Below are 23,035 nucleotides of genomic sequence, written 5' to 3'. Positions count from 1 at the left end.
GAAGACCTGGAGCCGCCGTTGCTGTCAGTCATGTGATATCTTGGGTGACTTTCCCGGCTCAAACCCCACACTGAGCTGATGCTTTATGGCGATGCTAATGAAGTCTGTACCTTCCTATAATTTGATTAGTCAGGGAGTCCGGCTGGGTGATTAAGACCCAGTCATTCTATTATTTCCCACAGGCAGTATGATAAGGAGTCGGGGTGTTTGTCTAGTAGATTGGGGCTCAGATAACAGATCGAGAACTCATACAAATGGGAGCCCCATAAGAAGCTTCTTATGGTACCAACCTATCAGTGCCTGCTTTTGTGTCACATGACAATTAACTGTTCACGGCAAGAATTATGAAGTCCTATTTTTTTTTTGCTTGATTAAATGATTATTTATGGGGGGGTCGGATGTTCAGCAGTTCCAGGAATGGTGTTTCTAACATTGCAATTAGTTCTAAAAATGTTACATTCGGCAGAACGGGTTTCCATGGTGATTGGTCTGCATTCGGTACAGACTTCCCTGGCAGGATTCACAGACAGCGAGGATACAATGCCGGGAGAAACATGGATGGAGCTGACATTTACCCAGCCGCGCCACCAACCCCACCTGGGTACCACTGCTTACCCCCTTACCAGAGCTCCCCCGACCTCAGGGGGCAGCAGAGGTTAATGACGTGTTCCTTATGTTAAAGAGACACTCCAGCCGTAATAAACACGGAAGGATTCTGCATTTACACCTTTCTCCTACAAGCAGCCAGCAACAGCGTGGAGGGTCTGTAACAAGACCCCTCGAGTGCATGCGCAGAGAGCACTTCCATCAAAAAGAGGGCTTTTCTGCCACTAGGCATTGGCTGCTCCTATCAGCCAGAGGTGACCCATATGTTCAAAAAAATAAAATCAACCTACACAACTTATACTCGTGCAGAAAGGGTCTTTATTATTTATTGCTTAATATAGCGCCATCATATTCCGTAGCGCTGTGGTCTCTGATGCATCCCTCTCGCCTTCCTTACATTACATCGAAACCTCTGACCCCCTAGTTTTAATATTTTTTGTTCGGGGTCTATAGCTGGACCCTTGGCCAGGACGCTGAGACAAAACTATGGAGGCACATAAGGATCCCCAATGGAATGAGATAGAACCCAATGATGCCACCTACAGGACGAAGGTGGTCCTGCAGCCCGACGAAAACAAATAAAACCCCAATTTTTTTTTAACAGTTTTTGCTAAATTTTAACATTAATTTTATCTACATTCCCCTGCCTTGGAATTACACCCCGCAGCCAGTGAATAATAATCATATATATATATATATATATATATATATATATATATATATATATATATATATTTATATAATAATTATATAATATTAATAATAATAATAACTGAATTTTAAATCATTAATGCCCTTTTAAAGAATATAGAGATATCTCACGCTTTCAGCCTGTTTTGGGGCAGCGAGATTACGATGAATTTAAAAAAAAGTAAATGCCCCGAATAATCGTAGCCCCCAAATCCCGATGGATTTAAACAAATCCTTTATCTCTCCCGCGCACGCTCGGCCCCCTGAGAATGACTTCTAGAGAGCGATTCATTTCTAGAGCCTTTCGTTCAAAACTAAACTCTAATTGACAAACAAAATAGTTTTATTAAAGTAAGAAGCGGACTCTCACAGGAGTTCGGTCACCCTGATATCAAAGTGCTTCGTAACCAAAGCAACGGTAAAAAAAAAAACTCAAATCCACTCGAATGAGCTGATAACAAATAATGTTATGGAGCTCGGGTTACTCTGATCTAACTAATTCTCATTCGCTCGGGATTGAAGAAGAAATCAAAATACCGGAATATCAAATTACCGGAATATGAAACCGGTTCTCAAATAACAGAGAATTAACCCTTAGAGTGCCAGCTACCTACGTGCTACGGTGGCAACAGGTGCTGCGTTAAAGTGCCAGCACGCTGCCAAGTGATCTATTGTGAGATCAGCTGCACGCTGCCAAGTGATCTATTGTGAGATCAGCTGCACTCTGCCAAGTGATCTATTGTGAGATCAGCTGCACTCTGCCAAGTGATCTATTGTGAGATCAGCTGTGGGCTGCCAAGTGATCTATTGTGAGATCAGCTGCACTCTGCCAAGTGATCTATTGTGAGATCAGCTGCACGCTGCCAAGTGATCTATTGTGAGATCAGCTGCACGCTGCCAAGTGATCTATGGTGAGATCAGCTGCACTCTGCCAAGTGATCTATGGTGAGATCAGCTGCACTCTGCCAAGTGATCTATTGTGAGATCAGCTGCACGCTGCCAAGTGATTTATTGTGAGATCAGCTGCACGCTGCCAAGTGATCTATGGTGAGATCAGCTGCACTCTGCCAAGTGATCTATTGTGAGATCAGCTGCACTCTGCCAAGTGATCTATTGTGAGATCAGCTGCACTCTGCCACGTGATCTATGGTGAGATCAGCTGCACTCTGCCAAGTGATCTATTGTGAGATCAGCTGCACGCTGCCACGTGATCTATTGTGAGATCATCTGCGTGCTGCCAAGTGATCTATTGTGAGATCAGCTGCACTCTGTCAAGTGATCTATTGTGAGATCAGCTGCACTCTGCCAAGTGATCTATTGTGAGATCAGCTGCACGCTGCCACGTGATCTATTGTGAGATCAGCTGTACACTGCCAAGTGATCTATTGCTGCATGCTGGTTAAAAGCCTGATCCCTACAGCCATGCATGGATTAGAAAAAGAAAAGGGCTGGCGTCCAAACAACTGTTTCTATCATACATGTTCGGGTCGGTTTGTTTCTATGTATTGTTTAACAGCTGCAGACAATAGACTTCTTTCTAGCTGAATAAATTCTTACTCCACAGGATGTTAGAAGCTGACAGTCACTCGCACGCCATCTGATGAAGCGTATAGGAATGACATGAAGTCATAATGATTGTGTAATATTCCTGTTTAATAATAACGCAGTTAAAACCGCAGAGCAGTTTAATTGACTTCTTCTGTATTCTTTTGATTTGTCTTTGGTTTCTTATACTTTAGATGCTCTTTTGGGGCTGTTAATTTGTCTTCTGCAGCATAACCTTTTTTTTCTCAATAGTTTAATGTTTATATCTAGATACTAAAAAGAGATCCACTTAAACAGAGCTCAACCAGGGGCGGATTAACAATGGGGCAAAAAGGGGGAATTTGCCCCAGAGTACCTGCCAATGCCACAAATGCATGTTGTGTTGGCTGATGTGGGGTCTCGGATGGGGTCCTGCTTCATAAATGGTTTTAACCAATGAATATTTTATATAATTATATATATATATATATATATAAAATAAGTTTTTATAATTTATATAGAATATAAAAGATTCCGTGGCCGCAGGAATCTTAGAATATTGCTTTTGATGAACGCGCTGCAGAAGTTCCCTCTTGCAAAATACGAGAAAGTTTTCTTTGGTAAAATGAAAAGCAGAAGTCAGGGAGCGTGACTCGGGGCTCACGGGGCGCTGGGGCGATAACGTCTTTATCTGATGGAGATTTATGACATGAAGCGGACCGGCTGTGCTTATATGATTTAATGTGTCGGTGGGTAGCAGGGAGTCATTACTTTTATAATGAGTGATGGGGGCTGCTGCCAACCTTTGATGTTGCGATAAAATGAATGGTAAAAGACCGAGCAATGTACGGTTATATGAAGTTTATATAAAGAGGCGAGTGAGTAACGCGTAAGAGACGTGGGAAGGGAAAGAATGCTGATACGCCGTCCTCACCCACTCTCTGCATAATAAAAGTCTATGGAGGAACGGACTTCATTAGCATCGCCATAAAGCATCAGCTCAGTGTGGGGTTTGAGCCGGGGAAGTCACCCAAAATCTCACATGACTGACAGCAACGGCGGCCACCAGGCCTGCAGTTAAAGGTGGGTTTATTGGGGCAAAATGAAATAAAAACAGGTTTTTGTCAATACAGACCTATATCAGTGTATATACCCCACTGGTCTTATTACTCTATACAGAGCTGGGGGGTTATATTACTGTATACAGCGCTGGGGGTTATATTACTGTATACAGCGCTGGGGGTTATATTACTGTATACAGCACTGGGGGTTATATTACTGTATACAGCGCTGGGGTTATATTACTGTATACAGCGCTGGGGGTTATATTACTGTATACAGCGCTGGAGGTTATATTACTGTATACAGCGCTGGGGGGATATATTACTGTATACAGCGCTGGGGGGATATATTACTGTATACAGCGCTGGGGGGTTATATTACTGTATACAGCGCTGGGGGTTATATTACTGTATACAGCGCTGGGGGTTATATTACTGTATACAGCGCTGGGGGGTATATTACTGTATACAGCGCTGGGGGGTTATATTACTGTATACAGCGCTGGGAGGGTATATTACTGTATACAGCGCTGGGGGTTATATTACTGTACACAGTGCTGGGGGTTATATTACTGTATACAGCGCTGGGGGTTATATTACTGTATACAGCGCTGGGGGGGTATATTACTGTATACAGCGCTGGGGGTTATATTACTGTACACAGTGCTGGGGGTTATATTACTGTATACAGCGCTGGGGGTTATATTACTGTATACAGTGCTGGGGGGTTATATTACTGTATACAGCGCTGGGGGATTATATTACTGTATACAGCGCTGGGGGTTATATTACTGTATACAGCGCTGGGGGTTATATTACTGTATACAGCGCTGGGGGGTTATATTACTGTATACAGCGCTGGGGGTTATATTACTGTATACAGCGCTGGGGGTTATTACTGTATACATCGCTGGGGGGGTATATTACTGTATACAGCGCTGGGGGGCTATTACTGCATACAGCACTGGGGGTTATATTACTGTATACAGTGCTGGGGGTTATATTACTGTATACAGTGCTGGGGGGTTATTACCGTATACAGTGCTGGGGGGTTATATTACTGAATACAGCGCTGGGGGTTATATTACTGTATACAGTGCTGGGGGGTTATTACCGTATACAGTGCTGGGGGGTTATATTACTGAATACAGCGCTGGGGGTTATATTACTGTATACAGTGCTGGGGGGGTTATATTACTGTATACAGTGCTGGGGGGGTATATCACTGTATACAGCACTGGGAGAAAGATATATATTCATGGGACTCCCCCTTTAATTCCCAGGCTGGTATTCAGTTCCGTGTCCTTTTTAGTTGTTAGATGGGAGTTTGCGTGGCCGGATTATTCTTTATCGGAATCGGGGTGGAAGGTTTCAGAGAAGGGCCTGGGAATAACCCCGTAAGAAATGGTAAACAGCTCTTATAGTGAAGTCACAAGATGTTATTTAATTTGAGTGCGGCGTTCAGAGCGCGACACAAACATTCTAACCTCTGACACCGCGATTGCGCAATCCATGTTCCGTTCAGCCGTCTCCCATTTATATCAAGTGAACCTTAAATGCAACAAATGCAAATGCAAGTTTCTACGGCAACAGCCTATCAGTGCCTGCTTTTGTGTCACATGACAATTAAGTGGACCCGGCAAAAACGATAAATGAGGCAAAATCTTAGATGATGAAAGAGTTATTCCTGGGAAATAGTACCAGGAATGGTGAATTTAGTTATAAAAGTGTTCAGTTTAGCAGAACAGGTGGGACGGCACCATTAGAACCGCATATGCCTAAATATATACGTCTCTCCCCGGGAAGGCAGGCTAAAAATCTCAGCCGATTCACAAAACACGGGCGTCTCGCTGGCTCTTTATTACCAAGTGAAGTTATAGGAAACACATGTTCCAACCCTTTCCAGGAACCCGGCCGGATTCAGGCTGAGGGCATTTCCCGTAAGAACGGGCCAGATTCAGTGTGCAATCACAAAAGGGGTTTATTCACCAAACGGGGAGTTTTCAGAGCTGGCCCCGTACAATGGTTAATTCAATGGGTTTAGAACTCTCACTGATTTAACTATACATTATTCAGGGCCGGCTAAGCTCTTTCTGCAGCTAAAGCTTACTGAGGTCGGCCCTTTATAATATATCGCGAAGTTAAGGAGTTAAAACCCCCAACTCTCCTCCAACTCTCCTGTCTACTCTTTCTTTAGTGAATTGACCCCAAAGAGGGACAGTCCGTGAAACCCGGGGGTAACTTCAAGGGTCATGATGTCATTCCTGTGTTTTGGACACAAGCCCTCGTTTTTATGTTCCAGGTGACGCTATGACCATTGTATTTGTGCCCGATGACATCATACGACCCGCCACGAATACAAACCCCTGGATTGGCAACGCTTTTTAGAATGTATTTCTTTTTCAGATATTTGGAGTAAACGGGAATCAGAGCCCGCGAGCCCACGGCGTGCGCCATTTAAAACATACGATATCCACTCAAATGTAATTGTTGGATTCCGTTCACACGCGTTCCACGTACATTCCTTTAGCTTTACTGCAAACGAGGGGGGATTCTCAGTGCTTAGAATTCTAGCATTAATTTGAATTTCATCTCTCCAGGGCATATTTATAACCATGTGCAGGGGCGGAACTAGAAACCACAGGGCCCTGGTGCAAAAATTTGCCCCGGGGCCCCCCAACTTCAACAGTTAGTCTGTCCCATCATACCCCCCCAAACTACTTGTCTGTGCCTTCTTTGACCCTTACTCCCCCTTTCACAAATTGCACACATTTACTCATACTCACTCACACTCCACTTACACATGCATGCTCACACACACGTACACACACGTACACATCCATGCTCACATACATACAAAAACATATATACATACATCCCACCTCCACCCCGCCCCCGCTTACCTCTCACCACTCCTGCAGCTTCCTCTCTGGCTGTTCGCGCACACTGTGCGGGCAGCCTCGGTTTCACCGCGGGGTCATGTGACGTCACGTGGCCCCCGATACGCTCCTGTCTCCCCGTGCCGGTTCAAAATAGTTTAGAAAGGGCCTTTCCGACTTGGATCGGTGCGGTCTCCTCACACATGATATACTTACCACCAGTCGGACCGGCAAAAGCTGTGGCCCCTGTTTTAAGACCCCCACTGCGGATGCGGGGAAATCTCTCCCATTGATCTCAACCGGCCAATCAGTGATGAGAATCACCAGACCACAGCTTTAGTCTGCTTCTTTTTTAAAGAGAATGCCTATTGAAGTGCTCATAAAGTCATTTAATATGCATTCTTCTTTAGTGGGGCGGTCAGGGACATTAAGCTGTCCCTTTCGGTGTTCTGAGAGCAAAAGTACAAAGTAATATTACCTAAAATTAGGTTCAGAACCCAGTATTTATATACAAATGTCTTCACACATTTAAAAGCGATTATTAATGGTGTCCATGCGCGCACACACAGGCACGCTAACACACGGATGTAGGAGGTTTACAGAGCGTTTACAGAGCCTTTCGTAGACACAGAGATGATAGATGTAACGCTCACCCCCCCTAGCGTCTACACAGAGACATGGGACATGTATTCATGGTTGGAGGGAAGGCGGTGTCGCAATGCCACTTCCACGACCCAGAGAAGCGGCGCTTCATCCGGAGTCTCGGGGGGTTCATAAGAACGGCTCCAGCACTGGCTCGGTGGGAAGCTGCGGGCAGGGGTCTGTTGAGACCTCAGTGAGCATGCGTGGCAAGTGCTGCCACCGATTTCCATGGCGCCACTTATCGGATCATGGAGGAGATGGGCAGCTGCTGCAGCAGCAGGGCTGCCTCTTTTATGGCAGGTATGTTTTTTCTTAAAATGTTCTTCCTTTGTTGTAAGAATACATATTAAAACACTCACAGGGGGTCAGGGTGACTCAAAGAGCGGGCGTCAGGGGCAGTAAACCGACCTTTTAGAAAGAGACCAAAGAGCCACCGAGTGAGCTGTCTGACGCAGGTATATACAGAATATTATTCTTAGCACCCGCGGGGGTCTCATACGGAGGATTCTGCAGCTTTAGCCCAGTCTGCCGGCTAGTGCTTTTAACATTGCACCCCCCCCCAAAACAAAAGTGCTAAGGCATAAGATTGCATTAAAACATCTAAATAGTTAAAATGAATTAAACTTGAATCGGCCTCCTTGCACAGAACCAATTTCCATAAAAATATTTAAAAGAAGTGTAAAGGAGGAATTCCATACGGTGTCCGTTTGTTGGCAAACGATCAGGTTGTGGTCAGTAACTCCAGAAGTGCCCCCGCCGCCCCTAAATACCCAAAACGGGAAAAAGAAAGGACTACATTATTAGCAAAAAAAAGGACAATGGGCAAAAGAGGCTGAAAGCAAACAGTCAGAACGCCTTTAAAATTGGCCCTCTATGGGGCCATGCAGATTTTTTTGCTGTAACGTAATTGCAAAAGGGTTTTCTAACCATCAATTAGCCTTTTAAACTTAAACTTGGATCAGCGAACACAACGTGCCATTGGAACACAGGAGTGATGGGAGTGATAAAGGGCCATTGGAACACAGGAGTGATGGGAGTGATAAAGGGCCCTTGGAGCACAGGAGTGATGGGAGTGATAAAGGGCCATTGGAACACAGGAGTGATGGGAGTGATAAAGGGACATTGGAACACAGGAGTGATGGGAGTGATAAAGGGCCATTGGAACACAGGAGTGATGGGAGTGATAAAGGGTCATTGGAACACAGGAGTGATGGGAGTGATAAAGGGTCTCTGTACAGATAAATACTTATTCATTCAAATGAAAAAAGGGGGGGTATCTGGAGGGCAATCAAAGGGTTAAATTATACCCCAGGCTGTGAAATGCTGTTTAATAAATAAAAGGGGGAGCCGGATCACACAGAAAAGGGCAGTCAAGGGGTTAAGATAATGTGGAACAAGCACCGGCCCGCAGGGACAGGGAGCGCTCAAGCGGAGGTCTGCAGAAACAGCCCTTGCGCTCCCGTAACTTTGGGCCCGATACCGGGAGATCGGTGACACATGGAATTTAACACAAAGGGAGTTTATATCTCAGGGGCGTTCCAACGTGCGGCCCGCGGGCCAAATGCAGCCCACCGGACTTTGAGGTGCGGCCCGCGTGAGTGAGTCACGCGGTGGTCTGCCGGTCCATGGGCAGGCAGACCACATTCAAAGCGGTCGCCCGGCTGCAAACCTCAAAGCAGCCATTGTGCGGCTTTGAATACGTGACGCTCGAGGTGCGGGCCCACAGAAGGTGTTCCTCATGGCAAGGAGAGGGTCATCACACCGGAGGAGAGTAGGAAAAAGTGAAAAAACTAAAATGAAAGTATTACCAATGGACATGATAAAAGTATAAATTCTGCTAGCTTTTGCTACTGTGGCTGCTTGTGCGTGATAGGAGTGTCATTGCTATATTAAATATATATGATTACTAACAGCAATCACACTCCTATCATGCACAGGCAGCCAGTACATGCTGGATCCTGGGCATCATAGAAGTGTAATTGCTGTTAGCAATCACACTCCTATCATGCCAAGTCAGCCAGTACATGCTGGAATCTGGGTATGCCTGGACATGATAGGAGTGTGATTGCTGTTAGTAATCATATATATTCAACATAGCAATGAGACTCCTATCATGCACAAGCAGCCAATACATGCACATAACCTACAGCCTCCCTGTGCCCTGCCCCCCCCCCCCACTTACACATTTGTTGGGTTTCGGCAATTTGCCAATTTAACCCTGTATTAATATGCGTTATAAAGCTAAAAGGCCATATTTTCTCTCAGTGAAAAATGAGTGCGGCCCACGCACACATACATTTCTGATGAAGTGGCCCACTGCAGAAAAAAGACTTTTTATATCTGTTTATATCAAACACCCGCAAAGGAGGCTGATCAGTGGAAAATTAACATTTATTTTTTGCCGTCCAACTTACTTATATTTCCATGTAACGGTGAGAGAATCGTGTTTTTCGGTGGAATATATATATAAATGTGTGTTTTCTTTAAACAAATAATGTTTTTGGATCACACCGAATTCCTTTTTCTCCATAATACAATCAGCGCGGCAGAAATAACGGCGGCGAGAAGGCCGGTGAGTAGCAGGTTATTATTATTATTATTATTATTATTTTCCTTCCGCGCTTTGGTACTCTTCCAGGTCTCGCTGTCGGCACGGTTTTCCTCGACGAGCTGACCACCCGAGTGCCGGCGACGCGGTATAAGATTCCCCGACGTCAGATCAACGGTGGGCTCCTCGCGGATGTTCACAGTGATACTCCTGGTGTCATAGAAACTGGACTCTTCAGGTTGTTGTGACCCATAAGGGCCCAGGGGTCCGGCGTATTCCGTTCTATGACCCGGTGAATTATTAAACAGTAATTCGGCGTCTTCTGGACGTGCACCATCTGGATCATCCACAACCGCGGCGTTCACCGCCTGCGACCCATCTTTATGCCCGGGGCCACGCGGCGACGAAAGTTCTCCCGTTCTCCTGTCAACATTAGAATTCAAAGGTCGGTTCTCACCGGGGACCATGGACTCGCTTATCTTCAAGGAATCGTTTACTAGCGATAGGCCGTCGGGATCATCTGCTTCAAGGCGCACGTTATCCACGGTCGAGCGCAGGACCCCCGGCTTGGATAGATCGTTCTCATCTTCGCTTTCGTTGCCTTGCATCGGTCGCACCGAGGCGATCACAGCAACGCGAGTTCCTTGGGGGCCGACCTCAAAAGAAAAAGAAAGTATTTATAACGCAGACAAATTAAAAGGATAATTTTATTCCCCCCCCCAAAGACTAATTTAGATTAAACTGTTAATAGCAGATTTATATATATTTATTATATATATATATATATATATTAATAAATATTAATAAATGGAAAATGAAGACCAATCAACACCAATTGTTTTTTTCGTAGAAGAGGAGAAAGCCAACAAATCCATAAGGATTTAGGAGGTTCTAAAACCATGTGTTTAGTTTGTGTGTGACCCAGAGCCGGTCTTAAGTGTTCTGGCGCCCTGTGCGGACTACTCCTCTGGCGCCCCCCATCCCCTTCTTACTGCCCCTTCTCACTGCCTCCCCCCTGGCCCCTCCCTCTGCCCCTTCTCCCTATCCTCACTTACCTTGTTGCCGGAGTCCTGCAGTGGGAGCGGGAGGCGTCCGTCTTCCCGCTCTGCCGCGGTGCACGCTTCACAGCTGAGCGCCAGAATAATTCCGGCACTCAGCATGAAACGCTGGCACCGCGACGGAGTCACGGAGAGTGAGGGGCACCGAGGGGTCGATGAAAACTTCACCGCCCCTACCCGGGACTTAAATTGAAACATCGTTTTTTTTTTTTTTTGTATTCACTTTATTTAACATCCTCCATGTTAAATAAAGTTTAAAAAAACTTTATTTAATATGGAGGATGCTAAATAAAGTTAAAAAACAAACAAAAAAACCCAGATGCTTTAATTTAAGTCCCGGGCAGGCGCCCCTGTTGCCAAGGCGCCCTGTGCAGCTGCACAGGCCGAACATCCCCAAGGCTGGCCCTGGTGTTACCACTGTATTTTATTTTACCTGCAGCCACAAAAGTGTTAGGATCTCTCATAACCCAATCATTACATTTGGAGACTTAGAAATCCAGTGTTTTTACTCTCACTAGCCTCGGCAGGACGTGGGTTCCATGACCATGATTTGTGGTCAGTGTGGTTCATGCATGAGGCTTGCCACTGAGCCACAAAACTGAAAGGAGCAGTTGAGGGACATAAGATCATGAGTGTAGAGTCCTGAAAACTCACATCCCCAGGAGGTGTAGTATGCTGATCATTGAAGACCTTGAATCAACCACTCGCTCGTGCTAATTCAGAGATTTTCTACCACATCAGTTGGTATTGCGAGGCCTGGAGCGGACCTTATGAGTGTTTCTTTGTAACAGAAGACTCCACATTGTCTTAAGTTTATGGAAACTTACCCTTAAAATGTTGCTTTCTCTGGTAGCGTTGTTAAGGCTGTTGCGTGGATAAGCCGACGGGGAGGGTTGTGGCTGGGTAGCTGCTCGGCTGTTCTCACCGTGAATATTCAGTTCAGGTGGCAGCTGAGTGCTGGCCTGGCTAGGCTCAAGGTGAGTTTTCTGGTTAGATGATGGTTGAGTGCCGGTCTCCTTGGGGTCAGTGTGAATTATCTGTGCAGTTGATGGTTGAGTGCCGGTCTCCTTGGGGTCAGTGTGAATTATCTGTGCAGTTGATGGTTGAGTCCCGGTCTGCTTGGGGTCAGCGTGAATTATCTGTGCAGTTGATGGTTGAGTGCCGGTCTGCTTGGGGTCAGTGTGAATTATTTGTGCAGTTGATGGTTGAGTGCCGGTCTGCTTGGGGTCAGTGTGAATTATTTGTGCAGTTGATGGTTGAGTGCCGGTCTGCTTGGGGTCAGTGTGAATTATCTGTGCAGTTGATGGTTGAGTGCCGGTCTCCTTGGGGTCAGTGTGAATTATCTGTGCAGTTGATGGTTGAGTCCCGGTCTGCTTGGGGACAGCGTGAATTATTTGTGCAGTTGATGGTTGAGTGCTGGCCTGCTTGGGGTCATTGTGAATTATCTGTGCAGTTGATGGTTGAGTGCCGGTCTCCTTGGGGTCAGTGTGAATTATCTGTGCAGTTGATGGTTGAGTGCTGGTCTGCTTTGGGTCAGTGTGAATTATCTGTGCAGTTGATGAAGTGCTGGTCTGCTTGGGGTCCAGGTAATTTAAGTGGGTAGTTGATGGTTGAACGATGGCATGGCTTTGCTTAGGGTGAGTAGTCTGGGTGGTTGATGGAGGAGTGCCAGTATGTTTTTGGTTAGGAAAAGTGGTCTGGGTGGGAGGAAGCTGGGTAACATCTGGTTTGTGGTTAGTGTGAGTGGTCTGGTTAGGTGGTGATTGGTTGCTGGTGTGGCTTTGATGAGGTTGCGTGATGTGTGTCAGTAATGGCGGAGAACTTCCCTTGCTTTTGTAGTGAGTGATTAGAGGTGGTGCTGGTGGGAAGGTGGTAGTCATTTCTCTAGGGGTTGGCTGGGTACTGGTAAGACTAGATTCTGAAGAAGTCATAAGGGTATGAGCTGGTGGCATGGGGAGTCCAAGGTGAGTGATCGGGTTATTGGCTTGTTGGATTTTTGGTTGCTGAGCTTGAGATGTGCTGTTATCATGATGACCGTCCCGGGAAGTTGATGGCCGTGTCATTGTAGTGCTACCCTCATGGTAAGTCATTGGGTTAAGCGATATTTGTCCTGAAGCCAGGACATTGTCTCTGTGATCATTGGAGTTTTGATGTAGCTCCTCCGACACCTTCAGCGTAAAAACAAATACCATCACAATGTGTACATGTTGCGATATAATGACCATAAAGTGCTTCCTATTGCAAAGATCTGCCTGGTTATTCCTCCCCTTTAAGTTACCCTTTCCTACAGAATCTCGTAGTTTTATTGTGTTTATTTATGCTGCAAGTTGTTATGGAGGCGATTTAATGGGGAAATCCTATATTAATGTCCGATTTCAAATATACAATAATAATAATGCAGTACATGGTACATATACTGTGTACCTTTCTAGGTTTGCACAAAATACCGGTAGTTTGTAATGCAAGCAGCAGAAACACTTTAACTTGTAATTTAATGTAAAAACACCCGAGAAAAAAAAAAGGTAAATCCTAATTTAAAGATTAATTTTTATAAAATCTAATTTTTCCCTCATAAAATTCTATTCCTCATCCCAACTTGATAAGTTATAAAATAAAAAAATAGTAGTTTATGATGTTTAGAATAGAAATCCAAATAACGAAGTTAAGAAAGTTATTTGTATAACCGCTCATAAAATAAAGCAAGAATTCTTGGCTCCACCCCTTTGGAGTCATGTGAGCACATCCTACACATGATCCCGCCCACACCTCCCATGTTGATGGCGCACTTTGTTCTTTCCTGCACTGTGCTTCACCTCCCTCCCATGCAGTCCAGGTATAGATCAAATAAACACCATATGGAAACACACCATTGCAGGTATAGATCAACTCAAGAAGACTTCCTTCACCCTGAAATTGGGGCAAAAAACCTAAGACTCAGGGTTTGAGAGTTCCCAGCTATGCCAATACCCTCTTTAGTTAAGGACATGTCCTAGCAATTTTTTTCAGCCCTATAGAAATGTATAGATTTTTGATGATAGGCCTTGAAGACCTTGATGGTTTCAAATTTATTCTCAACAGTTACCTCATTTGATGAATTACTGACGTTCTTCTGGCTTGTACTCTGTGCGGGAGAGGTTTCAGGGATTGGAAGCTTTGCTTCATCGTAGATCTCAACTTGTACTACATCTTCGGGAGACATGGGTTGACCACTGGGCTCCAGTGATGGGAAGGGGTGATGGAGTCCAGGTTGTGTCTGAAGAAAGGATCTTGGAAGCTCTTGAGACAAAGTTGATGTCTGGACACGAATATTAGACTTTAAAACCTCTGAATACGATGGTGGCGAACGGTTGGACTCGGGTTGTATGTTTGATGTGTTTGGTGAATTCCGAGGGTCAAGATGGGGCTGTTGGTGATAATTGGCAGGACTTACTGGTGGTTGATGGTTTGCTGGTTGAGAAACCTGAGGTGCCTGTGGAGCTGTAGAGAGACTAACATGTCGTAAAGAGCTCAAAAACAAATGGACTTTACACAACGTTATGCCCTCAATTCTTTTAAGCTGCGTTAGTTGGGCTGATATACGGAATTTGCACAATTTCACCGAATAATTTTCAAATAATTGAAAAGTCTTCTGCGGCTGGAAGTATTCTGTACACCTCAGCCATGCCAAGTATTATTACGAATGTTGTAGATGGTGGCATCAAATGTCATTCTCCAGGGCACCAAGAACCCAGGAACCCAGATATAAAACCACTCTTAACAAGACGTTGTTCTACAAACATTTTGTCTACAAATCTGACATCTAGAAAGCGACAAAGCATAATATCACGCTGGGTGCATCGAGAAATATCATATCATAAAAACAAAATCTTTGAACTCACATCTTGGGAGGAGGAATCGAGAATATTCTTCTTGATATCTTTGTGCAAGTGTTCCATGGTCGCACTTCCTGAGAGCCTCTATGAATTCTTCCACCCAGTTACTCCTCTTTCTCAGGTCATTAATAAAATTCCACACAGTGTTCTGATTGCCATTCAACATTACTTGTTGCCTTAATCTTTCCTAAGGAAAAACAAAAGGATAAACTACTACTACTACTGGCCTAGATTCACTGTCAAGTTCGACGTAAAAACCCAGTGAGCATGGAGTTTTTCTATCTGTTTCAGAATGAGCGGCCCGTGTTCAGCTGTAAGCCACTGGAGATAAGCATAATTACATTTCCAGATATAACAAGAGAACCCTATGAAAAACCTCAGGTGACAGCCTGTTCTACAAGAAACCATGTGGACCTATATCAGACCAGAGAAGAGCCGGAAAGTGTTCCTGTCTCCTATCCGACCAACGTAAGGAAGACCATCCTTCTTCTCTGCTGTTGAGTCTCCCCAACCCCTCATCCCATTCTCCCCACCATGAGAAAGTAGGTGCATTTCTACAGATAGCAAAAGTAATGGTTGGTATAATAGCAACACCTTGCCTGTAGACACCCAGGTCAATACCATCATGTTCTCCTTGCTCCTCACTTTCATTCTTATCCTTCTAAGGATACCCTGGCCTTCCCATGTGCTCTCCTGCAACCTCGGCAGAACCCATGAATTCCGGAAAAACCTTCCTGTATGGCTAAACTATCTTATCCTTGACATGTTCTTAATACTTGTTGGTATTTAAACCCCCACTGATGACTTATATAGAGCCCCAAATACATCCATAGATGACAGCATCTTGACTGATTGTTCAAACACCCAACAAAATCAACAAACTTTCTACACGTATCAGCCCTTTTCTGCACACAATAAGGGGCATCCAGATGTCTTGTTACCTGCGTAGCGGTGGTCAGACAAGGCAGATACATCAACATCTCAACCAACTCTAAATTTTCCAAGTCTGATATGTTTTTCCGCAGATATTTCAAGAATTGTTCTTCGGCAAACCCCATTCTTCAATCTAAACGGGAAATAAAACCATCAATGAAAGAAGACAAGTAAAAAAAGATCCATTCACACAATCCGGTCAAATGTAACATCACGGGAGGAAGATATTATTCGGCCCCCTTTACAGGTCCATGGTAAGACCCCCACCTTGAATATGCAGTTCAATTCTGAGCGCCTTTCCTTAAAAAAAAAAGACATTATGGAACTAGAGAAGGTTCACAGGAGGGCCACATAACTAATAAGGGGAATGGACAGTTTTTGTTTTGAAGATATCGGTAGCCCCCAAACAACCTGACAAACCTGTGCATGGGTGTCACTGTACTCAGGGGATGTTGCTGTAAACATATTGGGGAGTTGTTTGCAGGGCCAGACTGTGGATGAAAAGCAGCCCTGGAAATATTTGGACACCAGACCCATGTATTTTATTGAATGGTCGAGCTCATGCGCCTACATGTCACACCAGAGGAGTAACTAAAAACCACACATCCCTGGTGCGAAAATTGCCATCTGTGCCACCTTTGCCCCAAACAGCTTGTCTGTGCCATCTGTTCCCCTTAACATGCAATTACGGCTGTGGCGATCACATAATGTCTAAGGAAACTCTTTTCATGCCCAGGGAAAGCAGGAACTGTTAGGCGGCCCTCGGTTGGCACAGAGATCAGCGTGGCCCCTGCACAGTTCCACGGTAGGCCAGTCTGGCCCTGGTACAATGTGTTGGGGGTAAACTGAATTGGCTGTCTTTAAATATGTCCCAAATAGGACATGGGCTCAGGATGCCCAGATTTTAAAATATACTACTTATACTTATTGCTCTATAACTTGCAAAAAGACATAAAAAACATCAATTTAGCTGGGTTTTCATTAGCTTTTATAGATGAGTAAAATACTTTTTACGTTTTTAAGCATATTTTACTATTTTTTTTTTATAATACTTTATATGATCAAAATAATGCTATCCAAAGAAAGCTCTTCTCGTCCTTAAAAAAAAAAAAAAAAAAAAAAAAACCCAACCACAAACGCTAGATAATTTGCTTGGGTACAGTAAATGAGAAAGAAAATAACTACAACTAAACACGAGCACCGCAAAAATGTTAAAGCAGTCTCGGTTACAAAAGGTCACAAATTGAAAACCAGTCCCGTCACGACGGGTTAAAGTCTCCAGCAGAGCCTGACTGCCTGCCCTTCCCAGAGAAGTATTTGCAGGGAGTGCAGAGAAGCAGACTGCCCCTGTTTGAGACAGCAATCCAATATCATCTGTATAGAATGAGAGCAGCACCAGCGGAAGAGACAGGATCCGGTCCCAGACTAAGGAAAGTGACAAGAGCCGTGAGATCCAGAGTCAGCTGCTCCTTGAAAGCTCAAGATAGATAGTAGAAGCAGCAATTTTCCCCTGTTGAACACACAAAAAATGGGTAGTGCTACTCCCATCACTCTGAGCCCCTTAAAGTGCACCAGTTTTCTAGTTTGGGTGGTTATAATGGGGGTTTGTTGGTTGGGCACACTGTGTGACATCTCCATTAGACAGCCATCTTGGTGGAGGCGCCGACAATCTCTGAACCCCCTGTTCTTCCAGAATATATATATTATATATATATATATATAACATTATACCCAATGGGCTGTAGAAAACCCCTAGGGGTTGCGGGAGACTTCGAGACACTTCTGTTAAAGGAACAGTCATATCATTTAATGAATAACTATGAAGGAAAAAACAGGGGGCCGGTGGGTGTTCAGGGCCTCGGCTGCTTACAGGCTTTATGTCCCCAGGGCCCAGAAGTTCTGTACTCCCTCAACCCAGGTGCAGGGTTGTACAATACCCAATGATGCCAGCAACTAATCCATCAAAAACCAGTGAAGGAGCATCACCTATGACATCACAAGTAGAGACATTAGATTCCTTATCACTGTGATGGGTGAGGAGGTTAGGAAAGAGGTGGAAGAGAGGAATGAAAGGAGGAGAGGAGGCTGATCTGGCCACACATGGAATTGCTTGAATTCCCGTTAGTAATGACTGGATCTCGCCGGAGAACTTCAGAGTTTTAGTATGTGAGCTCTGTGGCAAAAGGTGGCAGAGCTGGTATTTCCAATTTAGTTCCTGGCCCATTCCGGCTGTGTTTGCGGTTATCGAGTTTAAAGGAAAAAGGAGGAAAGAAGCAAGAGAAAAATAGATCCTCCTTTCCTTATCTCCTGTTATTCAGCTACATTCCAATAACCGTATTTTCGACGTCTGTAGGAACAGGAACGCCCCGTTATGGGTTTTTTTATTTCTCTTGTAGGGATCAGTGGGGCAGATCGTGCAAATTTAACCCTTGCGGTCAGAGGTGGCCGCAGTTAAACGCGATGGTAGCCCAGTAATATAGGCGTCCAGTGCTTGTCTTGGGTTATCATGATACCAGCGCAGAAGCCCGTGTATATAAAAATCTGAGGCAGAGGCAGCCTGAACCAATCAGCTACCAGCAAAACAAGGGATGACTTAATGGGGAGGAAAAAATCATTAAGAAGTTAAGATGGCTGCATATATATATATATATATATATATATATATATATATAAATAAAGCGAGTGTCACACGCACGCACGCACGCACGCACGCACGCACGCACACTTACCATATTATTAGGGCGTGCTCTCTGCATGCAGATAATACAGGTTGCACAATCAGTAGCGTACCTAAAGGGGGGGGGCGGTTCGCTCTGGGTGCCACTCATCGGGGGGTGCCCGGTGGTCTGACGGCCGCCTAACACGGGCCTGCAGCTTAATGCTGTGGCGCCCGCACGTTGTATGACGAACTCTTTCCCCGCGCAGGAGTAGCAGGAACGTGGGTAGGAATGGAGTTTCCTCATACAGTGTGCGGGTGCCACAGCAGTAAGCTGCAGGTACGCGTTAGGCGAGCGTCGGGCCGCATAGACGTCTGCACGGCCCCCACGGTGGTGCTCAGCCGCCCCCCGGACCCATGAAATCTGCAAGAGAGATAAGGGGGTGCGGGAGAGTGAATGGGTGAATACATGTTAGTTAGTGTGTGAGTGGGTGATTGAATGAAGTTAGTAGTGAGTAAGTTAGTGATTAGGGACGGAAATGGGAAAGGCAGGCTGATTTGGGGGCAGAAGTGGCACAGGCAGGCTGCTAAAGGAGCAGAGTTGGCACAGACAGGCTGTTTCAGGGGCAGCAGTGGCACAGGGGCAGAGGCCTACCACATCAATGTCTGGCTTAGTGTATAGTAATAGGGGTTATGCTGCACTACTGTTAATGTCTGGCTTAGTGTATAGTAATAGGGGTTATGCTGCATTACCATCAATGTCTGACTCAGTATATAGTGGTAGGAATTACGCTGTACCATATCTGTTCAGTAAATGTTATATATTTAAATTCATAATTTAATTTATTTTCACAGATATCTATTTTTTTTCCGGTTAACATATATTTGTGAAATAAATATTCTTTCCAGCATACTTTTTGTGTGTGTGTGTGGGGGGGTGCCACATACTCTAGATCCGCCCCGGGTGTCAAATACCCTAGGTACACCCCTGGGCACAATCGGTGCCGAGGGGTAGAGGTGTATGGTGACCGGGCACCTGGCGTGGACATTTGGCACACCAAGAAAATGCCCAGTGGGCCGGTGGCTAAGACTGGTGCACACCCACCCCCTTCTGCGCCTCGTGTGGCAGATCTGGCCACATGCTGCAAGAGTAAAAAAATTTAATTTAGCAGCCCCTGACCGGAAAGCGCCAAGGGGCCACTTTTCTTCCAAAGGTCCAGAGCAGTGCTGGCTGGGGGTGCTAGTTACAAATGAGATCCCGGGTCTCCCCAACTGGCCCATGGAGGAGCAGCAGCACATGGGAAGCCTGATCACCCATTATTAGAACAACCCCCCCACACTCTATTAACCCCTACCACCCCTCTTTGAAGGCTGATCCAATTATCCACCACCCAACTTCATTGAAGTTAAATGTCTGTATCATACATGTGCCAGGGTATGACCTGCAAAGACTACAAAGAACTCGTTGGTGTCACTCGGTGCCCCGAAAGGCCTTAAATAGTTCCAATTCCTTAAAAAATCAGAAACTGCAGTACCTGCAACCGGATCCAGCAGCCGGAGAGACGACCGATCCCTGCTGCTTTTATATGTTTAGCTGCGCAGATACAATGTATCCCCTGCTTGCACTTTTGTTACACTTCCTTGTTTTGTTATTTTTTTTAATCTCTGTGTCGCAAACACCGCCCCCCTCTCCGTGCCGGAAGCTGATTGGATCATCTTTGGCAGAAGGACACAACCCCTGTAGGCTATTGGCTACGGAAACTGCCCTCCAAGTCACCGTCAGATCCATTAACACTTCATGGGGACGAGGCCTCGGTAGTTATGGATTCCTGCTCACGGCCTTGAAACATTTTTCCTTATTATGCAGAAAAACAAAGGGGTTTTTTTGTTTGTTTTTTTTTTACCTCCAAACACTACAATCTTAAATTACATTTATTCATAAAGCGCCGGCAGATTATGCTATTTTGTCTCTGCACGTATTAGTATGCGTAAAAAAAAGTAATTTTTTGGGGAATAAAGAACCACGGAATTGTGGTGTTAAAAAAAATTTAAATGACGTCCTTAAGCAAAATTGTTAACACTTTCTCTGCCAAGGCAGTTTAAAAAAAAAACATTTCAGAGCATCTAAAAGTATGTTAAAGTATAAGAAGAAGTAAAAGAAATCATGCGGGACTTTATGAACTGCACATTATATATATATATTTATATGTAAAATATTGGAAAAAAAAATGTATACATACTTTGGGAGCTGCTCTATGCCTTACCCGGGGCAGGACCCCCAACCTCCCCCTCCTCACTGCGATGGACCAAGGTTTGACATCATCATATTCCAGATGTCATACATCATACAGGGGATATGCCGACTCAGTACCGCCCCCCATAGTGTAAATGGGCCGGTTGGGGAGATCCTATTTCCGCTGCTTAGTACGTGAGCGAACACCCCTTGTGCTATCCTTCTAATTACAGAAAACAACACAAAGTTTTAAGAAGCCTTTTCTGCTTCTATGGCAATAACCTATGAATTCCGGCTTTTGTGTCACGTTAATGACGTTCATTTATCGTTTTCTCCTTCTACAATAAGGAACACGGAAGACTCGCAAACTACGAGAACCTTTCCAGGTGCCGCGTGTGCCTCAAACCCTACTAGCCCATTGCATGCCGCAGCAACACAAAGCACAAGGTCCCGCACAACGCTCCATGTGCACCGCGTCACTACGTTTACTGCATTCCCAGAACAATAGATTTTGGGGCAGAATCCTCTTAATCCATGCGCCTGCCCTTCCAGCCACGCAGGGCCGATATCAGGAGGCTCACAAGCTGCGGAGATGGAATCTATGGTGTAGACCCAGGGGCAAATGAAGCCAAGTGGCCTTCCAGCCCCTATCGCCCTTCCCCCATACAGTGAAAGCCACAATGCAACTACCCCAGGGTCATGTTACTTGCCCCCACTAACTTGCCACCTTGGCTAGCAGGATGGCCCTCCTTGAAGAATCCCACCTACCGAGCCAGACCAGGAAACCTGGGAAACCTGGGAACTAAATGAGCTGCCCCTTGAGACTATTGAAATATTAACCCTTTAATAGCCCAGAATGGAAATTCTATCTAGTGACATATGTGTTAACCAAATGGCTGTAAGACCGGTCCTCATGGAAACCTGGAGTCACCTGAATTCAAGCAGGGATTTCAACCTTGACACATTGGCAGCAAAAGCACCAATTGGGAGTCTTATACATGATCACAGCGAGAGGGGGGGATAGGCAGCTGTAGACTGAGTGACCCCGAGAATCTGCCCCTTCACCCCGAGACTGGGGCAAAAAAAAAAGCACAAGCTATAAGTAGTTTTAATAAATGAATTTCATTATTCCAAAAGGTGAGAGATTAAAATAATGGCTAAAACATGAAATAAATAAACTGTCAAACGGCATTAACCCCCTCTGACACGGTATTAGATATTTATATTTTATATAAATTCTTTACATAAAAAGATCGGGGGAAATCCGCACACATGACTTCCCCGCCGCGTCGACGTGAAAAAAGAGGAAGATATTTTTGGATAGTTTTGGATTCTCAGAAAAATTATTCTTAGGTTTCTGGCCCCAAATCTTCTTATACCCTTAGATAGAGAGAAAGAAAAAGTGTCTTATAGTTATACGTTTTTTTTTTTCTATGAATATTAACGCAGCAGGTAAATATGGCCAGCAGGGGGAGGGGCCGCCCCAACCCTGATGGGTCAGAAATATTTCATAAAGATAGATATAAAAATAATCATATAGAATAGATAGATAGATAGACAGATAGATAGATAGATGGATAGGTGGATAGATAGATAGATAGATAGATAGATAGATAGATAGATAGATAGATAGATAGATAGATGATAGACAGATAATAGATAGATAGATAGATAGATAGATAGATGATAGACAGGTAATAGATAGATAGATAGATAGATAGATAGATAGATAGATAGATAGATAGATAGATAGATAGATAGATAGATAGATAGATGATAGACAGATAATAGATAGATAGATAGATAGATAGATAGATAGATAGATGGATAGAGATAGATAGATAGATAGATAGATAGATAGATAGATAGATAGATAGATAGATAGATGATAGACAGATAATAGATGATAGATAGATAGATAGATAGATAGATAGATAGATAGATAGATGATAGACAGATAGACGGAAAGACGGACGCCTCCCGCTCCCACCGCAGGACTCCGGCAACTAGGATAGGGAGAGGGGGTAGATAGTGAGAAGGGACAGGGGGGGGTAGATAGTGAGAAGGGGCAGAGGGGGGGGGTAGATAGTGAGAAGGGGCAGAGGGGGGATATTTTTTTCCTTTCTTTTATTTTGGGATGGGGGCCCCAGAGGAGTAGTCCGCACAGGGCCCCAGAACACTTAAGGCCGGCTCTGAGGCCAACCTTTGGATGAAGTTGTTGGGTTGAAGAACTCATAGAACCCTTTGGCAGAGGTTAGGATTTGGGGGTTTGCTGTTTTTGGCCCCGGAATAATTGAGAGAGCTGTTTGCGGAATGTTTGCATAATCTCTAGA

The 23,035-nt window shown here is 44.8% G+C and overlaps 1 protein-coding gene across 1 annotated transcript; it reads right to left on the bottom strand.

The window, feature by feature from the left end:
• Positions 1 to 9,775: 9,775 nt before the first annotated feature.
• MAVS (mitochondrial antiviral signaling protein) lies at positions 9,776 to 20,128 on the bottom strand. The gene is made up of 6 exons (XM_053458123.1): positions 20,005 to 20,128; positions 15,822 to 15,946; positions 14,887 to 15,067; positions 14,091 to 14,485; positions 11,836 to 13,176; positions 9,776 to 10,606 (listed from the first exon to the last, which is right to left on the bottom strand). The coding sequence occupies exons 2-6, from the start codon at positions 15,936 to 15,938 to the stop codon at positions 9,908 to 9,910; spliced, it is 2,733 nt and encodes a 910-aa protein (XP_053314098.1). The 5' UTR covers positions 15,939 to 15,946; positions 20,005 to 20,128; the 3' UTR covers positions 9,776 to 9,907.
• Positions 20,129 to 23,035: the final 2,907 nt, after the last annotated feature.

This window comes from Spea bombifrons, chromosome 1 (genome assembly GCF_027358695.1).
Source record: "Spea bombifrons isolate aSpeBom1 chromosome 1, aSpeBom1.2.pri, whole genome shotgun sequence".
Taxonomy (NCBI): Eukaryota; Metazoa; Chordata; class Amphibia; order Anura; family Pelobatidae; genus Spea; species Spea bombifrons.
The sequence above is the reverse complement of the archived record's forward strand: the minus strand, read 5'-3'. Positions and strand labels throughout refer to the sequence as shown.